At 36.2% G+C, this 17,858-nt stretch overlaps 1 protein-coding gene across 17 annotated transcripts in view; it reads left to right on the top strand.

Moving 5' to 3' along the window:
- The window catches only part of MBNL1 (muscleblind like splicing regulator 1), a 200,411-nt gene that overhangs the window by 45,144 nt on the left and 137,409 nt on the right, over positions 1-17,858 (top strand). For 9 of the 17 annotated variants that reach the window (XM_059163721.1, XM_059163722.1, XM_059163727.1 and 6 more), the window contains exon 2: positions 11,420-12,427. The exons of 5 other annotated variants lie outside the window; for them this stretch is intronic. In XM_059163721.1, the coding sequence (XP_059019704.1) occupies positions 12,254-12,427 (174 nt within the window). In that variant the 5' untranslated portion in view covers positions 11,420-12,253. Of the gene's footprint in view, positions 1-9,742; positions 11,230-11,419; positions 12,428-17,858 lie in introns of those variants that run through there. 3 more of the 17 variants (XM_059163731.1, XM_059163735.1, XM_059163720.1) reach the window with 2 other exon arrangements.

The following is a 17,858-nucleotide window of genomic DNA, read 5'->3' as shown; positions in this document are numbered from 1 at the left end:
AATATAACATGCTCTGCAGACTCTGTTAACTACACAGTCTGTTTTTATTAATAAGAAAAGAATAGTAAGCTGTATATTGTCCTTTTTGATATTCTGTCAACCCAGACATTCATTCAGACTCCCAGTTCTTGTTCTTCAGCAAATTATTACAAAATGTAAACATTAGGATTGTTTTACGGTAAAATGGTTTATTTTGAGATAATGGGAGTTGAAAAACTGATTTTACAAATGTTTTCATTGATTAGCTGCCATTCTGAGGGCTAACGGTTGAAAATATTTTGTGAAATACAAAGACAAGCTTTTAAGTTCTGCTTCTAGGAGGAAAGACGCATCATACCTTTGGCCTATTCCCACAACAGAAGTTTACAATCTTTTTGTTGTTGTTGTTTTTGAAATTTACAGTCTAGATATAGGGATTGTATCTTTTAAAGGCCTGGAGTAGATTTAGCAATATAGAAAAGCAGTGTTCACTGTTGGTGGAGGCACAGATTGGTGAAAATTTTCTTATAAGAAGCTCATTGTTTGTAGTTACTATATACATATACATTATGTTGTAAGTATGTTATTGAAACCACTCAGTGTAAGAATAGTTTTATACATGCATTATAGTGTTGCTTATGAGAAGTTTGCATTAACCTAGGTGGCTGCTATTAAAAAAAAAATGGACAAAGAATGGAAAAATACATAGTTTTTGAAAAGTATTTATATTGACCTATGTGTATTGACAAAGAAAGGTCATCTTATGTCCTGGAAAGCAAGCCTCAGAAAAATATGCTTGTTAGTGTGCTTCCATAATTTCCATAAGATAAACTTATGAGTGTGTATATGTAGGAATGTTTATGTGTATGTGAATGCGCATAGATATACTGCATATACTGTACTAATAAGAGGTTACTTTTGGCATGGTAGGGGGTCTGATTTGGCAGTGGAGTGGGGTGGGAGCGTTCAGCTGGACTTTATTAAAACCCTTCTGTATAATTCAAATTTATTATAATTGAAAAGCATTCATTTAGCGATGTCTAAAACCAATGAAAGGGAGAAAGAAAAGATGTAGACTGGATGTATGTAATTCATGTAAATTACTTGCTAGAGATTTTTGTTCATCATTTTAATTTGTACTTTACTATCTCTTCCACTATTTAGTAGTTTCTATCTCTATACAGAGAATCGCCGTATAATTTATACCCTGCTTCACAGTACACCCAAAAAGCAGAACCATAGTTAAGAGTGCAGATTGTCAATTGACTTCGGAATTATTTAGATTATTGTAGTCACTGGCAGAATGGAAGTCTAGGTCTGGAGGGAGAAAAGAGGCTTAAAACTTAAATAAACTGTATTTGGTCCAAATTTCAATTTGTTCCTGAGCCTTATAACTCTCATATGAGAATCCTTTATTCTCATAGTCCTAATTGTATCACTTCATAGGTTTTTATTTTATTTGACATCTCTTTCTGAATGTGAGTTCTGTGAAGACATGACATTTTCATGTATGTCTGCCAAAAAGATCCTGTGTATCAGTGACTTAGAGATTCTAGGTCTGCATCATTTGATGCATTTATAATGAGATTTCAGTTCTTAGATATGTTAGAAATTCAAGGACTTAGAGGAACACAAAGGTGTGGTAAACAGTGTACATGTAGCTAAAAAAGCAGGTATCATATAGACAAATCCTCTTTCCAGTTAATATTATGTTTTCAGACTTGCAGATTTCAGTGTGTTTCTCTTTTTATAAAAACTCGGTATATTTACACACACACATACACATACACACACACCCCACAGGAATGTTATGCAGCCATAAAAAGAATTAGACTTTGCTGTTTGCAACAACATGGGCATACCTAGGGGGAGGTTATTATGCTAAGTGAAGTAATCAGACTGAGAAAGACAGATACCATATGATTTCACTAATATGTGGAATCTAAAAAAAAAAAAATGAATAAGCCAACAAAAAGCAGAATCAAACCTATAAATACAGAGAACAAACTAATGGTTGTCAGAGCGGAGGGGGTAAGAGGATAGGCAAAATGGGAAATAAGAGTAAGAAATACAAGTTTCCAGTTAAGGAATGAATAATTCTTGGGAATAAAAGGCACAGTATCTTCAGTGATATTATAGAAGCATTGTATGGTAACAGATGGTAACTCCACTTTGGTGAGTGTAGCATAATATATAAACTTGTCCAGTCACTGTGTTGTATATTTGAAACTAATATAACATTGTGTGTCAACTATATTCAAATAAAAAAAAATTATGTTAAGCCCTGTAAGAAATACTGAGACCTATAGGTATGAACTAAATATGCCTCCCTATGTGGACTGGCTTTTAAAATTCTAGACTTCTGCAAAATTCAGCTTGAAGATCTGGGTTATTATATAGCAATTGCAACAATGTGAGCATAATTTGTTGTTGCGTGCATCTCAGACTTAGTTAAGTGTGTGAGTTATAGGGAATCTTCTTCAAAGGATACTTAAGCTACACTGAAGTGAAAGTAGGAGTTACCAGTGCATGTCCTTGTTTCATTACATATCTTCCTTCATCCTTTAAATTAGGGAAAAGCAATGGGGTCTTGACTCACTATTAATTAGGGAAAATAGAATTCTTTATATGTGAGTGTGTGTGAATTTGTGATTTTTTTAAAAGCTGAAGTTAAAAAGATTCTAATATTTTATTGTTATCAGAAATAAGTTTATTTAAAAAGATAGATTTTAAGGTTAAATATGTCAATAGAAATATTTATAGAATGATTTATATTTATAGGATGATTTATAGCTTGAGTATTTGTAAAGTTTGCAGTAAGTATTTTGACTGAGTATTTGTAAAGTTTGCAGTTAGAGATACATTTGTAAAATGATAGAGATTTTTGCTGATTAAATGGAAAGAAATTGTTTATGTACTATGTTGTGTCATGAGAAGTCCACTAATTACTTAAATTGGATCCATTAATATAATACCATACTATATTTATAATTGGTTTCATTCATTATATTCTGAAGAATAATTATCTCTTTATAATAATAGAGATCTCTTTATTTAACTATTAACATACATTTTACTTAGATTTCTCATAATGATTAATAATTGCCCACATATTTTGGGCTGTCTTCAATAGAAATAAATCAGTGAAATTTCCCAGATTGAGGTTGCTGTGTTAGGGTTTAAATCAGACCTATCTGGAAATTCAAGATTCATCTGTTAAAGTGGAGGTTTTGTACTTATATATACTTGACAGTATTGAGGGTTATTGCCACATTAGGATTTTAAAAATTCTGAGAAGTGTGACAACTATGATTAAATCTGGCTCTAATAGATATACTTTATTTTTGGTGTACTCTGACTCACATGCACTGTCTATGTACATATGTATACACACATATATTTATACATATATATATATACACAAATATATGTACACATACATATGTATGTCATATATATATATATATATATATATATGGTCATTTCTTCTCATGTAGACTTTATAATTTAGCTCAATTGGTTGAGTCTGCTCAAGTGAAAAACAGGCACAGGTTAATTGTGGAGAGGACCTTAATGACCACCAGTTGTGAGAGTGATTTCTGCCTTGGAAGGAAAGTTGGGACAGTGGGACAGAGAGGTATGCATGTAGCAGATCTCACTGATGCACGGGGCGCCATGTTTTCTCACTGACCAACTTCATAGTTCTTTTTGAGTTGGGCAATAACACTATTAGGGAAGCATAGATGAATTTGCTACCATTTCTCATGCAATGGAGATCATATTTAAACATGTTTTAAGTTGAAGTGCCACCAACCTTGTAGGAAGTTAGGTGATACTATTCAAAAGATAGAAATGTAAAAAATTTAAAACTAAGATTGTGGTGCCCCCAGTTACTATGCCAAATAAAATTAACTCATTTGGGTAAACTTTAGAATCAAAGTCTATAATTATGGCATTGCACTGAGAATAACAATATCACGTTTTGGCATTCTCAGTTTTGTCATGCTAATTTCACACTGGTAGATTCCATTTGGGTCAGTGTATTGCTGTTCCTGAAAATGGCCAGAATGGCGAGATTTGTTAGCTCTTGAGCACCTAGCAGCATTATTAATTTTGTTGTAGTTTGTGTACTGATTTCCTGTTTGTTATTTTGAAATATTAAATGATACGGACAGCTCAGAAATGACTGTGTTAAGGTTAACAAGATGACTTCTTTGTATAATATGTAAAGTAGACAAAACACTAAATACGCTTAATGTTTTTTCCTGAAGAACGATAAAGTGACATTATAGTATTATGTCATTATACTTTCTTGTAGAATAGCCGGAAATGTTAAAAAGCTGCCTGTTTGAATATCCTCAGAAAAAATTGCAAATTTTCCCTTCTTTTGCCAGAACTGAAGACTGATTCTGTCAGGAAGTCACAGATGATTATTTAGGTGTTTTAAATTTGCAAAGCCACATGTAACTATTTCACATTATTCTGTGGATAAGAAAATCTTCCATCAAATTCATAATTGAGGAGGTACATAAATACAGTCTTTGTTGACTTCATTGCCTCATGCTCTCTTTCCGGTGAGTGGAGTTTGATGCTGGTTTCAGTCAGTTATAAAGGTGACAGAGCTAGTGTATCAAACAGGCCTTGTACCTTTTGTAAAGTACTTACAAACTAGTATGCAGATATACTAAGAAATATTTACTCATCCCACAAACAGACTGCTGGCTTTCTCTGGATGAGGCACTTTCGGTTCTGGCTGTTGAGTGGAGAACTGGCTTGGAGAGCTGCCTGCTGTCATGGAACTTACATATTAATGGCAAAAGTAGATGATAAGCAGATAGTAAAATAGTTACATAATATTACACCAAATACTAATAAGTGCCTCAAAGAAAAAAAAAAAGGAAGAAAGAAAGGTAAAGGTCTGGCAAGCCTGTGCTGGTGTTGAGAGGAACAGAAAGTTGGATACTCTTTGATAGTGGCTGGAAAAGCTTCCAGGAAGATAACTTTGCAGTAGGGACCAGATGAAGACCAAATTAGGTGCAAAGCTAGTGAGCCAGTATACAGAAGAAGTACAGACTGCCATCATGATGTTTATCTTCTAACGGTCTTAAGGCTTTTAATTTTTTTTTTTTAATTTTGCCTGATACAGGAGACAATTCAAAATTCACTTTTTAATCATTGCATCGAAGCTTCCTGTTTTCTTTGGTCTTAAATATCAACACTGGAGGGACAATAATCATTTTTCTATTGAGTGCTATTCAATTAGTTGCTTTTGGAATTCTAATCTCTGGCAATAGTGTATCTTCTAATCATGGCCCCTTCATTATCCTTCTGGTAAGGGATCACTTGGTGATTTAGGATATAGAGCCCTCCAGAATTGTAAAGGAGTACTTTGACAGACCATAGATGACTTATTTGAGTTTAGTAAACTTTCCTTTTCTTGGCAGCAGCTTGTCACTCTAACATAGTGCAATGTGTTCGAGTGGCCGGGCCCATTAATAGTCAGCATGTGTGGTTAAAAGTTATCTTTTTTTCTCAGCAGTATTTCTAAAACTTCAGTTATTTTCATATCTCCTTCATGATTTTTGCCAATATATTTACTTAGGGTTTTTGTTTTTGTTTGCTTGTTTGTTTGTTTTTGGTATATTAGTTTTACTCTCTAAATTACTTTTATTAAATGTTAGCTTCTTTCTAAGCAATGCTATCCATGTAATCACAGGCTTGATGAGCTAGTTTTTGCATTCTGAAGCATCTATTAAAATATGTTGTTTCTGCCTCACTTAAAATGGCCATGGGTGCTACCAGTAGTGTGCTTACCCCTTGCTGAGAAACACTGATCTCAGCTTTTTGTTATATGGAGTTGAATACTGCTGAAGACTGCATTAACCCATTCAGACTGCAGTTTTCCCCCTGTAATAACTAACGGTCTTGTTACTCTATTTAGTACCTTAATGAGTAGAGAAATTGCTGTACAGCTTCCAGAAATGCCTAGTTGGTTTGCGTACTGAAATCTGTTAATATTTGGGGCAAGACCTGGACAAAATTGTACTGTGAGTTAATTCACTAATGTCATGCATTGCTAATTATGGACTTGTTGACATTAGCGAGTCTGGGGGAAAAGTTATGGTTTGGGGCAAGGGGCTTCTTTTTGTCAACTTCAAATGTTGTGTGGTGAAATTGACTTTCTTTTCCAATTATGTTGAAGCTGTCTTAGTAAATAAAAAATAAAACAAAGTGAAACAAAACAAAAAAAAATAAAACCAAACCTCAAATAATTACTTTGTTAACTTCCTTAATATGTAAGCTATTTCAAAATCAAAAGCTTATGAAAAAAGTCCCCCAAATTCCCAGCTAACTGCTCTGGGAGGCAGTAGGACCAAACTCCCTATATATGGTTCAAAAGAACTGAAATGATGATCACACGTATATGACTAAGACATTTAGCCTTGCTCATAGAAGCCATCCAGTTCTCCAAAACAGAATTTCAGTCTTCTACCTTGCAAGCACCCATTTAGCCTCTATTGCAGTATGTAGGCAGCCCTTAAGTAGCCATACAAAGCTATCCACTGTCCGTTTTGATGCTAATATATACTATGCGACTCATTATTAGCAATATACCACACTGTTTTACTTTATCCTTGATCCTTTTCTTAGCTTCCTACCCTCCAGCTTTACATTCATGTCTTTTCCTATTTCCCTCTTCGTATCTTAAAGTAGAAAATGTATGTGATTTCTGATATTACTCAAGGAGAAACTGGATCTTGCTTCTTACAGCAGAACATGCTTATTTGTAGAATGTGTCACGTCATGGGAGAAGCTCTTCAGTTAGTGTTTGGAGTTTGATCAATAGGTACCAGAGGGCTTGTGGTTATATCCGTTTTAAGAAGTTTGATTCTTACTGCAAAACTATTAAATGGTCCAATTTTTTTTTTCTTTTTTTTTTTGGTGCAGGGAAGTTTATTATAATATGTTGAAGTATAGGTCAAGCATTTCCTTCAGAAACAATTTACCTCTTAGTAAATATCTTTACAGTAGAAATATTTTCCTCAGTAATATTTACAAACAACACATAATTTTAGAACAAATAGGTTTGTAAGAATTCTTACAATGCAGACATTACCCATACACTTTAAGCACCTTCTCTATCTCTAGAATAAATATCCATTACTAATTGAAATAATGTTTTGAGAATTCAGTATTGATCCAAATCCCACACAATCTTAATTTACTTTGATCCTTTTCCAACTATGAAGACTTCCAGTCTTCCTTCAAGTTCTTCTGTTTGAATAAAGAGGATTATAAAATAGTACTATAATCTGATACCAGAAGTTTAGATATAATCTCAGTTCTTTACCCCAGTGCCCCATATCAAGGACTGCAACACTCATTGCCTGGTGCAGCTACACTAACAGAGCATAAAGGTTGGTGTCCATTTTGACTGCTCAGTCTCTGTGCCTAGATAATAGGAAACATTTTGACTATCATCTTTGCCTATACATTTGGCAATTAAAATAGTACTGAACTTACAAATACATGTCTATCTATAATTTTTTTCAGGAACTCTTTTTGAAGTGAGTAGAATATCTCTGCTACAGAAAAATAAAAATGTCCAAAATACCCATTTGCAAGCATTTTACTAATTAAAGTGTGTTTTGTGCCTGAGTGAGATTAAGCCTGGAGCATGGTTAAAAAAAAAAAAGGAAAAATAATCAACTCTGGAAATGGATTTTGTGGTTGTATTTAGACATAACCACTGACCAATGAAGATATTTCTAGTAATACCATTATCCTTTTTCATGCTGTGGGACCTGGGCCCTGCAGGTCATGATGAACTATTTCCTTGCTGTTGGGGATGTGTCCTTATATACATGTTTATTCCTGTGAGTTTGAATAAAATTTATTCATTTATCAAACATTTTAAAGGCATCTGTTATGTTCCAGGAACTGGGATAAAATAAAAAGTGGTGGTAGGCCCTGTTGTCGGGGAATTTATAACCTTGGGGGCCAAAGTTCCAAGAGCTATAACATACCGAGGCTGTTCTGAGATGGATAGTGTTTAGTATAGTTGGTGCAGCCGTCCAGAGAAGGTGATATTTGAATAGCAACTTAAATAAGAAGGGATTTACCAAGCCAAAGGGATGAGGAAGTGTGTCACACCAAACAAAGGGTTAACACGTAACCATTCCTGGAGCTACACCAGCATAGTACACGCCAAGAGGCTTCCCAGCTCTCGGCAGCTCCTCTCTCTGAGGGAGGGTACTACAGGGGCAGCAATGGGAGAAATCAAAAGGTTAGAATGTGTCGGTTCAAGACAGGAAAGGTTCAAGAAAGAGAGAACTATAGCTGCTGTTAGAGGTCAAGTAAACATAAGGACTTGGGTAGTCTTTGGATTTGGCTCAAACTGGAGCCTTGATGGCCATTGCTGAACAGAAAGTAGGGAGTGTGGAGGTCACACTGATACAGATTCAAAACTGAAGAAGCAGAAAAACGGCACATGGAGATGACTCTTTAGACATGGGTCTGGGAACAACCGATGAAGAGCATTAGGGAGAGGAAGGACACGTAGCTAGGCAGGGTCCCCTTTCTCCTGCCACACCACCTCCTCGAGTTCAGAGCTACCTCGGTATGTTGAGGACTAAGAGAAAGCATGTGGTCAAGGCCGGTTATTCACGGGTAGAGGGAATGTAAAGGGAATGGGTGTTTTGAGAAGGAGTGAGTCAAGGCAGACGCTTACGGTGTGCAAGGGAAGGCAAAACTGGAAGAGAAAAATGAAACATACAGAAAGATTGTTTAAAGATGGGTGGTGGGAAGATGAGACCTCTCTCTCCTGCCTGAGAGCTGCTCTTTTCACTATGAAATATCTGTGACATGTAAGACCATCATCTGCTGCTAGGGAGAGGAATATGGAGGAGGAAGGGCTTGAAAGTGTTGAAGCTTTAGAAAAGCTGCTGTGTGGAATGTCTGAGGGAGCTGTCCAGGGCTGGGGGAGGATTCCTGGGCAGTGGGAGGGCCCCTGTGACCTGAGAATAGAGTAATTGATAGAGGCAGTGATGGTGTGTGTGTTTGTGTTCATGTGTTTTGTTATACATTTGTTTATAGGGTGTGTTCATATGTGTGTTTATGTATTTCTGTACCCTAAAGGTAATTCCAGTCCGGATGTAGTAATCAATCATTTAATTTACCAAAGTTACAGAGCTCCATATATTTTCCATCACTGTGCGGGGCACTGGGGTTCTGAGACGAGTGACATTGTTTCTGACCTATAATTTAGTGGGTCATACATAGAAGGGAGTAACACACCATATGGGGATGCAAAGATAATTCAGAAAAGGCTGTGCCAATAAATGGGTGGGTGGAGATGGAGAAAGTGACATCTTGGGTGTTTCTTGGAGAAGTGACATCTTAGCTGGCTTCCAAAGTAGGTGAATGGTTACAGGTGAAGCACTTGAAGATTCCAGAGAGAAGGACAGAAGAGGTTGTTGGCCGTAGCTGGATACATGCTAAAGGTCTGGAGTAGTTGAGAAATCCTGAGTGTAGAGCAGAGTCAGGAGGGTGGATGAATCTTAGAGTTTATGACCAACTTGACTTTGTTTTTATATATTTAGGAGGTAGGACCAGAAAGTTTTTTGAAAATAAAAATATTTCTTGAGTTGGTTCTTTTTAGCTCCCCCTTTTTTTTAAGTTGTAGTCTTACTACAGTGTTCCTTAAACCTGGCTTCTGCTAGTTTTTTGTTGTTGTTGTTGTTTGTTTGTTTTGTTTTGTTTTTAAATTAGTATTAAGAATGACAGTATTGGGGCACCTAGGTGGCTCAGTAGGTTAAAGCATCTGCCCTTCTGCTCAGGTCATGATCCCAGGGTTCTGGGATTGAGCCCTGCTTTGGGCCCTCGGCTCAGTGGAGACTCTACTTTTTCCTCTCCCTTTGCCTCCCATCATGCTTGCTCTCCCTCGCAAACAAATAAATAAAATCTTAAAAAAAAAAAAAAAAGAAGAAAGACACTATTAATCCTAAAAGAAAATTTTTCAGAATTCTGCTAGATATCCATAGGTAGATCTATTCAGGTTCTATATTTACACATTTATATCCTGTATTCCGGTTTCCAAATCATGGTTCCACATGTACCATATGCTAATTGACCATATTTGGCCTTAGAAGAAGTGTGATCAAACATTATTATATTGTGCCAGTGCCTCTGTGGAGTGGGAAATTTTTGGAGTTATTAAAGCCTTGTTTCCTTTGTTGGTAACATTCAAAAGAAAAAAAAAAACCTACGCACTTTTGTTTCTGTAAGTACTAAGCATTTTCAGAAAGTTTTTTCATCCCGGTTGAAAGAGAAAGTAAGTCGTGAGAGGCAAAAACGCCCTGCTGTTAGGAGCAGCCTCGTAGTAGATCACTGGGCGACAGGAGAGCCCCCAGCCCCCAACGTCCGGCTTCGTTCGTACCTCCGAAGTGCATCGTGCTGCCCAAATCAAATTGCTCACTTAATATTTAATGTTTCTGCGATGGAATCACTTTCCCCCTTGAGGTTGACTTCAGATTTGCCAGACACACTGACAACACTGCACTCCTTATTTTCCCCACATGACCTCAGCTTCTGCTTCAAAAATGTTCAAATAAAGGATGCTTTTGTGCGCATCTCGCCTGCCTGTGATATATTGACAAAGTGTCTGCCGGCTGAATGGAATAGTTTTACAGTATGAGAGCTGCTTTCAGTGGAGGGGCAGGACTTGGGCTTTAGAAGGAAGTGAATTGGATAGGTCAGGAGAATGTACCATTTGTAAACACCCCTTTCCTTTTTTATTCACGTGTCAGGACAGCGGGAGCAGGCTGTTCAGTGCCTGTCCCTGCGCAGAGCCGGAGGGAAAAGCAGCTTGGAAGTCAGCTGCAATTTTTAAACCTTGCCTTTATTCACCGGTAATGATCTTCAAGTGCTTGGACTTGTCTTAGAAGCTGTTTTGAAACTAACATGGTTTAGTCCACTAACTGCATGTTGGGTAAATTCAAAACCCACATGCTCGTCCTCTTGCAGTGGAATAAGTCACATCTGATGGACATTTTCTGTGCTTATAGCATAGTAATGAACGTCTGACAGGCGCGACCTTTCATAAGACAACCCACACTATTGGCTTTCTGCCCAGAATATTGCTGCAACACTATCTGTGATTGGTTATCTCTCTATCATGCATTGCTTCACAAGGGGAAACGGCCCCTTTTTTTAATAAATCTACGATGGCTGGCTGCAATATGCTTCACTGTAAGTATTGTGTGTGTGTGTGTGTGTGTGTGTGTATATGTGTGAGAGAGACAGAATGAGCAAGAGACAGAGAGACAGAAAAGCTGACTTGAATATTACTTAGTCTGGTAGCACATGGCAAGGTTGTGATACTGTAGGACATCAGTGAAGTGCTACTTAGTAAATCTTAACCTATCTCTTTTTTCTACAGGTTGGTACTAAGAAGTGCCTTTCCTGACGTCTCTGCTGCTTGGACCCGCTTCTAGAGCAGTCTCTGCTTTTGCCTTGCTTGCTGCCAGCTAGACTGTGACGACAGCACATCCACCCTCCACCTCTAGCCCAGACACCCCCATTTCTACTTATAATCAAGACAAAAGCTCTAAGTATCTGGCATTGCCCTAGGCTGCTTTAGTTTTAAAAGAAAAGTTTGCTGAAAAAGTAAGATCTCTTCTGCCAGGAAATCAAGGAGGAAAAAAAAATCATTTTCTCGATTTGCTCTAAACTGCTTCATCTGTCTATGCCAAACTAATCAATACCGATTGCACCACCAAACTCCATTGCAAATTCAGCTGTGAGGAGATTCCCTTTCAGACAACTTTGCTGAAAGCAGCTTGGAAATTCGGTGTCAGAGGGTCTGCCACGTTTTCATGCTTGCATTTTGGGCTCCAAATTGGCACTGGGAAGGGGTTACTGAGAGCACAAGGCTGATTCGAGGCCCTACTTTTAAACATTCATCTACTTACGAGTCTAGTATTTCTCTAAAAACCAAAACCTCTTTGAATTAACAGTTTCATGCTGTGAATTTCTAGTGGGAGATCTTTTCCTTGATATTGACAACAAAATTTTCCATGTACTTTTAAAGCAGGGAGTGGGGAAAAAAGTATTTTGGAGGGGACATTTTCACCATCATTTTACAGTTTTATCAGTTCAGCTTTTTTTGGGGGGGGGGGTTGTTGTTGCTGTTTTTTTTTGTTTTTTTTTTTTTTGTGGGGGGGTTGGGTTTGTTGGTTTCACTGAAAAATTTAACTACCTGTAAAATCTAAACATGGCTGTTAGTGTCACACCAATTCGGGACACAAAATGGCTAACACTGGAAGTATGTAGAGAGTTCCAAAGGGGGACTTGCTCACGGCCAGACACGGAATGTAAATTTGCACATCCTTCGAAAAGCTGCCAAGTTGAAAATGGACGAGTAATCGCCTGCTTTGATTCATTGAAAGTGAGTAACTATTATATTATTTTAAGGATACGCAATAATTGAATAAAGGGGATATGGACATATAGTCCCTTGAGTTTGGAATTATGGATTGCTTTGTTAATAGTTTAGTTATATATACGGTGTGTTCTTACTAATGTTTTTGGGGGAGGGGGACTTTTATTGAGAAGCAATAGAGCCATGTCTGGCCAAACTTTGTTTGTTATGAGTAACTTCATCAGTCTTTTAATGCAGTATTTTTTTTTTTTTTTCTAAAAGAGAGTATCAGCATACTTTTTACTTAGTTATAGCAATGTCAATGTCTATAGAAATAGTAAACATAGATAGATAGGTGTGTTAGCATATGCTTAGATTGATTTTACAAGGCCATGGCAATAGCTGAATGAAGATGATATGTTTTCCCTTGTTTGTTAAGGTGCTGCACCATTGCTTGTAAAAGAACAGATTTCTAGGCAGCTAAACTTGGCTAGAGTTTTTATATTAACACTATGAAATCGTGGGTTTCCTTTGTATTGTATAAGCATATTCTTTTAAGGCCAGAAGCAGTGAATTTTGTGGAAAATAGGGAATTAAGGTTCTCCTGCTCCAGTACTCTATCTGAGGCATAAACTTTGTTGAATGTTGAGTTTCATAAATAAGCAGAAACTTTTAAATATGAGTACTTGGATTGTTTTTTTTTTTAGCTCCTAAACTTCTAATGTAAAATAACTTAGTTTATTTTGTTGGATCCTGATCATTTTGAAATTTGTAACAGTTTCAGCTAGAAGTGTTAAAAGTTAGCTTTTGTTGGGCAACATAATACTGAATACAAGATCTGCTTTAATATGTCTTGACATTCAGAAATGTCTTTGGTTCGTATTTCAGGTATCAAGTTTGAAAATGTGCCTTTTAATAAGATAGCATATGTGTCTTTATTCTGAAATTCAAGGTCAAGACTAGAAATGTGAAGATTTCTGGTACTTATTTGGTTTAATTGAATTGCCTTTAAAAACTAATGTGCCAGTAGAATTCACTCTTTGAATCTGTGGATGGCGGAGTTGGGGGGAGTCACTATTGTTTCTACATCTGTAGAGAAGTAAAAGTTTTATAGATCCATCTTGTCTTTTGCAAAAAAAAAAAAAAAAGTGCTATTATAATAAAAATGCTTTCTTTAATAACATGGGGTGAATTAAATGAAGTAGTCTACTCATACGTTAACTCCTAACTAACTCTGATGTGTTGAGTTAACGTGTGAGTTGACTATTTCAGTTAATTGCTTCTTGGCTTAGCTTGGGCTCCTACTTTGCCAAAGTTTTCACCAAAGACTCAAGGATATTATCTTCAGAGTAGTAGATCAAGGGAAGTGTTCACAACAACAAAGGTATCTAATAGTATTAGATTATTTCTTCATGTCATAGTCATAAAGATCAATAAGCCAAAAGTTAGGAATTATCTTCGGGCATTTCTCTTACTTTCCTTGGAAAGGCATCGACGAAGGGCACAGTGGTTGTACCTTTGTGAATATATATTCCTGAGTTCCTGCTGACTGAATTTAGGTGTAATTAGAGATGAGGGCCTATAAAATGAGGGGCAAATGGCTAATTACACTTGTCGGTAACCAGCTGTGTCCATAAGTAACCCTGTTTTGACCCAATTACTAGTAAATCCAATTTTTAATCCTATAGACAGTTGATGGTGCACTCGTAGCTACCAAATGAAGGACATTAAACTTGGCTGTGACATTGAGTGGTTTCACAGAAGACCTGCCTCCACAGCACTTGGAAACATTGTGAAACGTTAAAATTCAGTTGCTATTTTCTCATCTCAAAATATTTTTTTAGTGGCTGCTCACTTGTGGACACAGAACAGTCTCCCTTTGAGTAAAACAGCAGCATTGCTTAATGACATGCTGTGTGGTTAACAAGATTGAACTGCCACATCAAGGACTTTTTTTTAATAACGAGTAATTTCAAGATTTAAATTTACTTATGAAATGAACTCATTATAGCAGCTAATCAATGCAAACTTTGTCCTCGTTCTTTGTCTTTCTAAGAGAAACTGGAATTTAATTTATCTTGTCTAAAACTTGGAAAATATTTTGATTTGAATAAGGAGAAAAACAAACAAAATTTATTTGTGGTGGAGGTTCATACCCAGAACAATAGCTCCTAAAATGTTAGTGAAATAATCAAATTAAGAATTCATTTAACCGATTTGGAATATGTAATTAAGTATTCATGTTTCAAAAGCCACCTTTCTTAGATATGTATTTATAACTAACACTTTTTGGCTAAAATAGATCAAAAACATACTTTAACAGTTAAAGGTAACTCTGTGACTCATGCTTGAAGTTCTGAAATTTGGGAGCATTATGAGGTTTCCATGCCAATAACCGCTAGATCATATGTATTGTTTCAGAGAGTAAACGGAAGGAATCTAGAAAGCTTGTAATATCCTGACTTCTTTAATTGTGTTGTATGTTTTCCTACAATCCATAGTCCAGCCTTTTGTGAGTTCTTGAGCCATGAGATGGAGGTAGCCTGTGTAATCTACTATTTTTAGCAAGTTAGGAAAGCAAACCAAATACTCTGTGAGAGGACCCTGTGAAATGGCTGTAGCCTTCAGCTGTGCTGTTGCAGACTTTGGCCAGGCTCCCAGGTGACTTACGTTCGTAGCAGACTTCTACTTAGAAGAGGATTTGTTTCATTAAAAACAGAAGTCGAACAGTTCAAGACAGTATTTACGTAGAAGAAATCAATTGGTATATTGCTGAAGGTAATAGGAAGGAAATTTAGCTGATAGTATTTTAGTTGCATATCGGTGATTTCCAAGTTTAAATAACTTAGATTAAATGTACTGTGTGAAAACACAGAATTCTATATCGTAGTAGATGTGTTGCTAAGTGAAATGAGAGTACACGATAATTAGGAATATGTGTTTATATTAAGCATGTTGGAAGTAGAATAATAACAGGAAGAGAGAGCAAAAGCTGTAATATTGTGTGTTAGTTTATAAATTAAACACTATTTTATACACTTTATTGTTCTCACTTAATTTTGCTTTTGTACTTGTAGTCTCCATTGACAGCAGTCTAAGAATATATTCAAATTGAGAATGAGATTGCTTACACACTATAGATTCGAGTGTTTTCGTTACTTCAGAAATGGTGAACATTTGAAAAGGTAGATTATTTTAGGATGGAAAGGATTTATTTATAGCTTGTGAAAGGGATACCAAAGAGGGAAAAAAAAAAAACCCAAAACCTGAAGAAAAATGTCAACACTGAAAGCTGCCATTAAAATACTAGATTTAGAAATGATTTAAATAACAGTTAATTGGCAAGTTACCTATTTTCTTCAGTAATAATTACTCAACTAAAATTTAGGTAGTTGTTTAAAGAAAGCCTGGAATGTATTTTATTGTGATGTCAAGTTACTTATGCTATCAAAAAAGTATGCTTTCACCCTGTGATCAATACAAAAAGACTACTGCTTACTGAATTTTTCTTTTTCAGATATCCATTCATTTTTCAGGTGCAGCAGGAAGGGCGATATTTATAACCTTCATATTTACTATCTATTTTCTAAAAATCTAGCAAAATTCTTTTACCTTTGAGAACTTTACTCACTTGTTTTCTTATCAAGTTAGGCAGTTTTGTTTTAGATAATTAAGGTTCATTTCACTATTCTACACATTTGTGTACATTTCTAGCCCAGCCAATCAGATTTGTCATAGAGATATCAGAGATCAGATTCCACTGCAAAGTGGCAGGGGCTCACGGGCCCTGAGTGAACACATTTAAGGTGCTTCTGAAGACCTAACAGAATACATGGATTCAGCTATTAGAAGGCATACAAATATGTAAACATCCAGATAAATGAGCAACTAGAAAACTTAAAGCCAGTAAGGGAAAATCAAGCTTCTAGTTCATCACACAGGAACAAGGTAACATAACTGGACATTATAAAGTGGTCCCAAAGGTATTTCTTTATTTATGTATTTATTTATTTGAGAGAGAGATTGACCCAGAGAGTGAGCTAGCACCAGTGGAGGTGGAAGGGGGCAGAGGGAAAGGAAGAAGCAGACTCCCCACTGGTCAGGGAGCCCTAGATGCGGCCCAGTTCCAGACTGTGGGATTATGACCTGAGCCCAAGATAGATGCCTAACCTACCCGAGCCACCCAGGTGCCCCAGTACTTACAGTTTTATTCAGTTACCTATTCATATTCTTAGAATGAGAATTTTTTTAGAAAAATAGGTTTTAAATGAGTTAAAATTTTAAAACTTGGACAAATTTCAAGTCATGTTTTGAATCATGCTACCTAAGGCTCTAATTCTAGAACTAGTTACTTTGTTTCCTTTCGTAAGATTTTGGTATCCTGCATCTATTTTTTTTTTCCCTCCTTAAACCTCCCTTCAGTTTCTGTGTGTGACAAACAATTTACACCTAAAGCAATATGGCACTTAGAATTGAGTTCAACCTTGAATTGTATTTCAGACTTCTGAACTAATACAGAATTCTGAGTCCATAAATAGCCTCAAAACAATTCCATGTAGAAGGCTGTTACTTAAAAGATTTGCCCCATTCATTTAGGGTGGGGCAGATCTTTTATCCAGGATGTGTGTGACATATTCCCAGTTCACTTGAGAGGTGAGAAATTGAATGTTTCTCAGTTCCAGCACAGATACCTAGGGACCTCGTTTGGGAAGTTTATTCTGTCATTCTCCTTGCCAAGGATCAGTAGAGGATTTCAGCTATCAACATCACTAATCTGTTACCTTTCATGCTGAGCAATATCTCTGCCTTCCTGCAGTCTTAGACAAAGCTTCTTATTTTCTTACAAAGAGATGCTATTGAGGAAATTTTCTTTCTTTTTTTTAACTTTAGCAAAAACACATTCCATGCTTTTAAATCAGGGAGCAATTTTCTATGTTAACAGGCCCAAAATTATGACAGTCAGTGGGAAGTGGATTAACTAAATAGATAGTGTTTGATTTAGCACTAATGATAGTTATTAATAAGCAGAAACCAGTAAAAGCAAGTGGAAAGCCTCATTAGAATTACTTAGCTGTTTGAAGTATAATCGATTATTAGAATAGTGATTTCTTTTTTTTAAAGAATGTGATTTCTTTGTGACTTTCATTATACACGAGTCATTGTGGTGAGGAGATCTTATCCTAATAGTCATTTATAATAAGTGCACAGGTTTTATCAAATACATATTTTTCATGCAAATAACATCAAATGCACATCACCTAAAGCCTTATCTATCGTATTTTGGCACATTTTTGAAAGACTTTGAGGTAAAGTTTGATTTATTGTTAGAGATAAAACTTTGTGCTTTGTGCTTTGAAAATACTGATAGTTATGATCCCTCATATATTATAATTTGACTGAATGGGTGTCACCTGGACACCTTTGGGCCTTGGCAGTCTCTTTCATTCTTGTGATATCT

Source organism: Mustela lutreola, chromosome 2, assembly GCF_030435805.1.
Source record: "Mustela lutreola isolate mMusLut2 chromosome 2, mMusLut2.pri, whole genome shotgun sequence".
Taxonomy (NCBI): domain Eukaryota; kingdom Metazoa; phylum Chordata; class Mammalia; order Carnivora; family Mustelidae; genus Mustela; species Mustela lutreola.
The sequence above is the reverse complement of the archived record's forward strand: the minus strand, read 5'-3'. Positions and strand labels throughout refer to the sequence as shown.